Below are 9,563 nucleotides of genomic sequence, written 5' to 3'. Positions count from 1 at the left end.
TTGCATAACACATTTTTGGAACAAAATGCCTCAAATCATGCATGCAGCTAATTTCAGTAACGTCAAAGAGAGCACTGCCTGCGATCTTGACATTTTGTACTTTTATAGACATTGTTTTCTGGCTTGAAGCGAGCCCACAATTGTTTCGAAGGAACAATATTTTCTAGTTATCTTCAATATCCTGGAGTCCCTCTCTTTAATTTAGGCTTGGCTGCATGACATGTCATTGAAGTGTGAACATGTAACTGTAAATATACACACAGAGTTCGTGGGTGATCACACCATAAAATCACCACAAAAAGCATCCTCCTGCTAGAAGTGTACAGTAGTAATTTCAGTTCCTCTTATGACCTCCAAGTTTGGATGACACAAACAAGCAGGCAAACAACCAATATATAATACATTTAAAAATACCAAAACATGTCATTTTGTTGTATTTGGTCTCGCTCTTGGAGCCTGTCTGTCAATATGTTATTGCTGACAATCAGTTTTCTCCATGTGGTAAACTTACAACATGACCATTTTCAAAAGTGGGGGAAAATACATAATATATGACAACCACCAACACAGCCCAACACACAGCGACAACCCTTTAGGCCAGGGGTCTTCAACGTTTCAGGCCAAGGACCCCTTAGTTGAGAGAGAGAGATGAAGCAGGGACCCCCACAACCCATAGATTCCATATTGTTTCATCGTTTGACGGCACAATCATCAGTGTATTTTGGTTTCATGTCAATTTGTGTTTTCAGATATTTTACCACTTTGAACCGTCAATACTTAAACTTGACCTTTCACTCTGTACTTAGTCTGCTCTTTTTCTCCTCTACACCAAAGCACTTTGCCAAAAATAGCCGATCTACAAGCTCACAACGCCTCGCACTGCGAGGCGTTGTACATCTGCTATTTTTGGCTAAAGTTATCAGAATATGGACACTAAGGTTCAAGTGGTTAATATAAAAAAGGGGGAAAAAAGCTTCTATCACACAAAGATTTGGAGGACCCCCTGTAGTAACTCTGAGGACCCCCTAGGGGTCCCGGACCCCCTGTTGAAGACCTGTGCTTTAGGCCTATCTTTCAAAAACAAGTGTGCTGTGCTGTACTGTACTGTAATGTCTGGCACAAAAACAGAGGGAGTCCATCCTGGATATAGACATCAAAGATGCTCTGCAGTTTACTCAAGTCTCCAGTTACTGAAAGGCCCTCCCCTGTGTACTGTGTGGAATGTGAGTGGGCCTGGTGGTCTCGATGGGTGGTCTTCTGCACCTTCCCCTGCTCTTCACAGCTGATAAAAGGACCTGATGGGTTCTGCCTGGCCTGTACTGTAGCTGCTAGAGAAAATATCAGCAGCAGCATAGAAGTCTGCAGTCGTTGTAACATGTGACATAGCATAGGTGAACTTACTGAGACAACTTATGATTCACTTAGCAAATTGACTATTAAGCAAGTTGTGTGTGACTTGGGTTGTTGCTCTTTATGCTGAGTTTGCTGACATCCTGACCTGTTCACAGGGCCCTGTTCTGTATCTTGGTTCAAGTAGCTGTTTAAAACCGAACACTTGACTCCCTCTGGCGGTTATAAGAAGTAGCTACACTATAGAAATGTAGTGCTAGGCTATAATGTGGAGTTGTAGATTTCAGCATTTCACTCAATGAAAAACGAAAAAGCTGATAATAAAAAAAGTAATAAAGTGAACAGCACCAACTCCTCTGTTTGATATACATTAAACTAAAAACTGACTGTCTGGGAGAAGTCTATATTTTATTTGGTTTTATTTGTATTAGCCAACATTATTTTTTTTACTGAACATTCCCTTCTGGTATTGACATGTTATTTTTGTTAAAGGAACGTTTCATCTTTTTAAAACCATATGTCTATATCATTTCTGTTAAATGTAATAATATGGTACACTTGTTTTGTTGTCTGTGCTTTTTGTATTCCTCCCCACTGCGGCTTTGTTTTCCCCTCTGTCTGTCCTCTCTGTCCTCAAACCCAGGGCCAGCCCATCACTCATCACTCACCACCATCAATCAGCTCTCAAATCATCTCCTGCCACTGCCAAACAGGCCTATAACAAATTGTCCACTCCACAGCAATCCACAGCCCACCTCTGAGACACAAGAAGTGTGGTACCTTCCAATAGTGAGCACTGACTGAAGTGAGGACTGATATTTGGAGATATGTTTGTGAAATGTTCTTTTAGAAAATAATATTTTCTCATGAAAGGGATGTTATGCTAAATTTATATAGCAAAAAATGTATAACAGTGAACCAAATGATAGACTTCTCCCCGACAGGCAGGTTTCAGTTATGAAAGTTGTAGTAATGTAAGAGATAGATCAACACAGATGTAAAGACTCAAGACATCAAAAACATCAAGTCTCAATGGATAAACCTGAACTGGATGCAGTGTTGATTTCGTCGACTAAAACTATGGCGAAAAATAAATAAAAACGAAATAAAAATTAAGCTGTGATGACTAAAACTAAGAAAAATATATTGACAATTTCGTCAACAAAATAAAAACTAGACTAAAACGTTAGGGAGGGACTAGTGGAGAAGAGAGTCATTTTATGTTTGGTTGCTCTCAGGTGTTGCGTGCTGAAAATAGCCGATCTACAAGCTCACAACGCGTCACAGCAAATCTTATGATATTTAGTCGACTAAAATTACTAAAACTAAAACTTTTCAGGTGACTAAATTATGACTAAAATGAAATTACATTTTACTATGACTAAAACTAAATCAAAATTTGCTGTCAAAAACAACACTGACTGGATGAGACCACTGAGGTAACTATGTATCCACCCATTATTCCTGAAATAGATGAGTTGCACTGTATTCCACTAGTTTCCCACACTTTGCCTGATGACACAGCTCTCAAACCAGAAATAACAAGGCCAGCTGTGACTGTGTGTAGTTCCCGTAGAGGGCTTCCCCTAATCCCTTCACTGCCTGTGGAGACCCTCAACTGCTGTTTGCAGGATTCCCTGTTGCAATGAAGTCCTTTCCTCACTGTAGCCTCACAGTTATAGAAACAGACGCTATTATTTATGGCATAGAATCTAAATTTAGAATAACTATAAACCTTCTGAAGAGTTTACTGGGTTGTAATTAAGGTGGATTCTGTGAGTCACAGGCAGATGATATTTCACAGGGATGGTGAGATAATGTATCAACAGCTGCAATTTGCAGCAATAGCAAGCGTCCATTTATAGTTAGCATGAGGGGCATTCTCTACTCTGTCAATGATCTGTCACTGCTACTTTGATTGATTGATTGATTGATTGAATACTTTATTAGAAGTTTCCATAGGAATAGTACAGGACAGTACAGTTCAGATACAAGGTCTACTAAATGGATTTTAGACCACAAGAAAGTGCAATGGCTTGTTTGCATTGGGTTCCACTTGTACACAATTCATGAAAAAGTAGAAGAAAATGACTGTTGCTGATTAGCTCCTAAGGTTGATGTCATGGATGTGGTTGAGATCCAGAGTGGACTCTGGTCATAGCAGATTCCACAAGCATGACAATAGGGTCAGTGAGTGGTGAGCGTAGGATGGTGTTAAAGCCAGGGCAGCAGTAATACCATCTGGGACCAGTGACAAACTGAGGAGACCCCGGTTTCACATAGTCAGATGATCAGAGATTGATGCCAAGGGGGATATCTTTGATTGTCGGACTACGCAACCTAATCCAAAAACAGAGTGTCAAGTGTAAGGGCTAAATCCCTCAGACAATGATTGGCCTTGGACACATTATTTGTCTTATTTAACACAGCACAGACATAACATAAATACAATCATTTTTGTAAAATACAGAAGTAACTGGACACATGCTGCATAATAACTGCAACAGTAAAAATGAATTACTGTAAACATCTGTACAATTGAATAAACAATATTTAATACTGGCAACAAATTCACTATTCAGTATGATAACTGAAATACCACAAATTACAGTTTACAACAGGGGTGCCCAAAATCGCGATCTACCAGTAGATCACAAAGGCTGTGCAGGTAGACCACATGACATGCCCTAAAAAATAATTACAAAATCACGAAACTCCTCTTTTTGGCATCTGCCACTCGGAATAAGGTGACTTTATAGATTGACATCAAGAAGGGCCTGTCAGCTCCCTTTACGCCTGTTTTCAAAGCACCTTTTTTAGGGTGGGTAGATCTTGTTTAGCTGGTCATTTTAAATGTTCTCAAGTAAAAAATGAGTCCCTTTATTTAGCCTCGTCGGAAATTCAAGGAGACTCAAAGGAGATTAAAAAGAGATAAGCCTTAAATGCCTGACACCTGAAGTCCCCGGATCGATTCCTGGCCAGCCGTGGCATCCATTTGCTGCACGACACTACCCTACTACTCTCCAGTCTCTCTCTCCAAGTTTCCCCATCTCTCTCTCTAAATAAAGGCTCATCATTTCTGAGGGAGCATGATGGACCCTGTAGTAATGGAATCCAGACCCGTCTTCTCGCCAATCCACTGGTTGTAATTGGTCACTGTGGTATACACACCTGGACGGTATTCCTGTGCACACCCCTCACCCCAGCTGACAATACCATACAGGAAGAATCTATCATTCACCTCACACACCAGAGGCCCACCCGAATCCCCCTGCGGAAAAGAGTGATGTGTGTGAAAAATACAAACAGCAAAAATCATCAGGCAATGTCTGATCATGTTTTGGCTTGTATCACATACCTCGCATGCATCCCGAATCCAATCAGGGTGAGCGGCGCAGAACATATTTTCTGTGATCATGTTTCCGTAGTAGTCTTTTTGACGACACACATCGTGAGCCAAGGGGTTCACTGTAGCCATTCTTAGGTATTGAGAGTTATACCACAGGCCTGGAAAGAGCAACCAGATAAATCTTTATTCAGGGGTCTTCAACAGGGAGCCCAGGACCCCTAGGGGGTCCTCAGAGTTACTACAGGGGGTCCTCCAAATTGTTGTGTGACAGAAACCTTTTTTCTCCTTTTTTTTATATGAACCGCTTGAACCCTAGTGTCCATATTTGGAGAACTTAAGCCAAAAATAGCAGATCTACAAGCTCACAACGCCTCGTGCTGCGAGGTGTTGTGAGCTTGTAGATCAGCTATTTTTGGCAAAAAGGTTTGGTGTAGAGGGAAAAAAGAGCAGACCAAGTAAAGAGTGAAATGTCAAGTATTGACGGTTCAAGTGGTTAAATATCTGAAAACACGGATTGACATGAATCCAAAATACACTGATGATTGTGCTGTCAAACGATGAAACTATATGGAATCTATGAAAAGGTTGTGGGGGTCCCTGCTTCATCTCTCTCTCAACTAAGGGGTCCTTGGTCTGAAAATGTTGAAGACCCCTGCCTTTATTTATCCCAGGAGGGAAATTCAGTTTCTATGGCATTTACAGCAGTAAATTGCTCAAGAACAGATAATTAAAAAAAAAAGAAAAATCACACTCGTGTGAACTGAGCGGTGGAGGCTGTGTGTGTGTGTGTGTGTGTGTGTGTGTGTGTGCGTGCGTGCGTGCGTGCGTGTGTGTGAATGTGAGTCTGAACAACAGCGCCCCTCCCTTAACATGTGTGGTCAGAAAAGGTTACTGCAGGCTACAGACACGGACGCAGACAGACATACATACCCACACACACCGCCACGTATAGGAGCGTTGTGACCACCGCTCAAAAAAAACAGCAGAAAACAATTGCCAGCCAGGTAAAGATAAGGAGGGCCAAAAAAAGAAAGTCCCAGTGTGACTTGTGAGCAAGATTCATATTGGTCAGTCTGCAGACTGGGTGGAACGCCTGTTAGTGGAGTGACAGCTTGGCATCATTGTACAGCCAGGAAATTAAGGTAAAACAATACAGTGTACAATATGCATTTAAATGACAAACATGAACCAACTGTACATTTATCTCTACTTTACCTTTTTTCTCTTTTCCATAGCCCGCAATCTCACAGTAAGCACCCAGGTGGAGGCTCTGGTGGAGTGGTGGTAGACAGACTGTCTTTACAGCCCGTGTCTCCTGTGCACACTGACCATCTCTGGCCTTCAACTTTAACAGGGCTGTGGATCATAGTGATCATCAAACATAAGTGACAGGGGACAATGACAGTTTTGGGGTGTACACACCTGTGGTTTCTGAGAAACTATCTCTTTATTATGGGTGAGAAATGAAAGGAAACACCTTAATAACTGAGAGTGGAGAAACATAACAAATGTGGTGGAATGTATGATAAGTCGGAGAGAGGCATCAGCCAAAGCGTAGGAGTCTATCCCCGTTTCACAATGGGCTATCTGGAAGATAGAATGCTGAGGTATAGGGTGCAACACCTACCATCTGCTCCCACTCCCAGTACTTTTACTGCATGACTTGCTGCACCCAAACCATGCTACTCATGTGCCGAATTGGTACTGCCCATGACCTTGTGGTCAAAAGGCAAGTGCTCTACCGACTGAACCATCCAGACACTGTATGATAGAATACAGCAATTAATATCTGATGATCATGCACTATGACATGTAAAGAACTGCTAAGCATCTGATTTACGATCATGATGGCAAGAGAAAAAATCTAAATGATTATGAAAGAGGCTATATCGTTACGGTTTGGAGGCAGGAGCAGGAGCTTCAGTCACAAAGACTGGCTGGCTAACTACTAGCTAATGTTTCAATAGGATAATCTGCATTTTGATCTATGGGAAAGACATCAATAAATACAAATTGTGTTCGAAAGCGCAGATTCAGTGACTGTGATGCATGTGCATTAGTGATATGATGGGACAAACAGAACAGCTGCCCATCCTATGAAATGATGTCCATACCAATATCATGTTACCGTCAATGCACAGTGAAAAAAACATAGGCATTGGTCTGCACCAGGGGTCGCCGAATGGTTTGGTGAGTATGAAATTGATGTGTCATCATGTTATGACCTTCATAGTCACCATATCTTAACCCAATTGAACACCTATTGGAAGGTTTTGTACTGACGTGTTAGACAGCACTATCCACCATCACCATAACATCATATGAGGTCATATATTTAGAATCATGTTTCTTCCTTCTAGTTTTTTCATTTTCTCCTTAATTTAGTAGTTGCCAAGACACTTAATATTTTCTTTAATTTGTCACCCCTCTGTATATCATTCATGTTATTTGTCTGAAAAATATGATTACTAGTATCATATGGGTTAAGGAAAAGAATATTTGAGTTCACACCGATATCATTGTTGTAGTTCTCCTCACTGTTGTCAAACATCTCGTGGATATGAAGCTCCTCCACTTGGAAGGTCTGCTCCAGGGTATGGTCGGTCTCATTCAGTGCATTCTTCCCCAGGGTGACAGATAAACGGCGTGTTTTTGTTTCGGGGCTGGAAGAGAGTCACAGAACGTTCTAAACAATCCAAGCTATCGCTGTTGCGATAGCTTGGATTGTAGCACCTTACAGCAGTGATTCTCAACCTGTGGGTCAGGACCCCCAGGGGGGTCCCCAAATTATCTTGGGGGTTCCCCAGATGATTAACTTAATGTGCAACATTGTTTTTTCACTCAACAGTAAAACAAACCAACATAAAGTTTAAGTGTATAGAGGGTATATGCACATTTCTAAAGTGACTATTTAAGGACTTTTTAATACTTCTAAAATGACAAATTAAACATTGGCCAAAATGTCAAATATTAGAGTCAGAAATTGTGAAAATACCAGATCTACATGTTCACGCGTTGTGAGGCATTGTGAGCATGTAGATCTGCTATTTTCACAATAGAACCGTGTTACACAAAATGTAATGTCTCAACTCTTAGTGCTCGTCAGGGTGGGGGGTCCCCAGTTAAAATATGATTATTTTGGGGGTCACGGCCTGAAAAGGTTGAGAACCACTGGTTTACAGTGAGTGATCTACCCTACCCATCAGGGAAGCAGTGGGCCGCGGTGAGGACCCAGCAGGGGGAGATCAAACTCCCTCCACAGCGGAAAACCTTCTTGGATCTGCTCCGCCAAAATATGGCAGCAATCCACGGGTGTGATTCCACAGTAGTAATTGTTCCTCCCACGATCTTCATCTGCCTGCCAGGACGCTGGCCACATGTTGACTCTGAAGGGGAATGAAATGGCGTTGGTTAGTGGTGAGAAAGCACATCCTTCGAAGAAAACATTGCAAAAACTGTTGTTCAGAAGCAAGACAGTAACTTTACCTATTCCTGACTCAGTGGGTGTGGGTGAAGATGGGAAGGGCTCTAAAGATGAGATATTTGATTAATTAAGTAATGCAATATCCACAATACACAAGTTGATACACTTGTGTGCACACACACAGGGGAGTCACAAGGAGGGGGAAAGTGGGACTGAGTTACTCGGGCCCAAGGTGGAGGGGCCCTAGTAACTTTAGCTATTGAATAGCAGAAGCTCACAGCTGTGAGCTTGTATATCTGCTATTTTTGAAAAGTTGTGAAAATGTGTGCAAATCTTTGAATATATGCACTTTTTGCTTCTGGGGGGGTCCCTGGAACTAAATATTTTGAGATGGGGGTCCGTGGCCAAATACATATCATTTTGGGGGTCCTTGACATGAAGAAGTTTGAGCACCACTGATATGGAAACATAGTATAGGTTTCTTGCACACATTTTCACGATTAAAAGAAAATAGCAGATCTGCTATTTTTCAATAGTTAACATTCACACAATAGTTAACAAACACACACACACGCACACGCACACGCACACACACACACACACACACACACACACACACACACACACACACACACACACACACACACACACACACACACACGTGATGTGAGAGTGGAGATTGCACTTACCTATGTCAATACCACACCGTGGAATATCACAATACTCTTGCTCCAACATGTAATTTCTCATTACATAGCACCATGGGCGTCGTCTGTAATCAAGGTTTCTTTGGAAAGAGTATTCTATTTCAGTCAGACACAAAACTTAGCACAAATCACCAACATGTACATGAGTAGAATGGATATAGCTTACCTGCAATAGTTATGTCTCCCTGATCTGACATCCAATGACAAATGACGCTTCCTAATTTCCACATCCCATTCCACACATGTTCTTCCACTCTCTGACTGAGACACTGTACCTCTGTATAACAGTCCGATACCATTGTAGCAGGTAGCACCTGTTACTAAAAGGACAACACAGATGGGAGTTCAGTTTAGGTAATTCTAACATTCATTCAAATATTAGATGTGTTCTCAATAAATCCAGCCTACAACATGTGTCAATTTGGTTCCGTTAATACACTCTCAAGAGTTAAAGAGAGATTAATACTGAGGATTTACCTGTGTATGAAGCGTTTCCTTACCTATTTCACAGTTGTCACCTCCAAAACCTTCAGCACACAAGCAGAACATGTGGACGCCGGTTCTTAAGGATGGGACAGAGGTTCCGCCATTAAGACAGATTCCACCTGATTGGAATGTACATATGAAGTCACATATTTTATATAGTGCAAAATGTGGACGTTCACTTACCCTACTTTACTGACTGGGATCAGAGCTTTAGCAAATCTACAAACTCAAAACGTGCCACACTGTG

The 9,563-nt window shown here is 41.6% G+C and overlaps 1 protein-coding gene across 1 annotated transcript; it reads right to left on the bottom strand.

The window, feature by feature from the left end:
• Nucleotides 1-4,180: 4,180 nt before the first annotated feature.
• Nucleotides 4,181-8,861, bottom strand: LOC308302955 (urokinase-type plasminogen activator-like; the record flags this gene model as incomplete). Its single annotated transcript, XM_080747274.1, has 6 exons — nucleotides 4,181-4,621; nucleotides 4,709-4,857; nucleotides 5,915-6,055; nucleotides 7,211-7,362; nucleotides 7,899-8,085; nucleotides 8,813-8,861. 6 exons carry the CDS (start codon nucleotides 8,859-8,861, stop codon nucleotides 4,424-4,426), a joined length of 876 nt encoding a protein of 291 aa, XP_080603400.1. The 3' UTR covers nucleotides 4,181-4,423.
• Between the last annotated feature and the right edge of the window lie 702 nt (nucleotides 8,862-9,563).

This window comes from Nannobrachium achirus (assembly GCF_963921795.1).
Source record: "Nannobrachium achirus genome assembly, chromosome: 18".
NCBI lineage: Eukaryota > Metazoa > Chordata > Actinopteri > Myctophiformes > Myctophidae > Nannobrachium > Nannobrachium achirus.
This window is presented reverse-complemented; position numbering and strand designations above follow the sequence as displayed.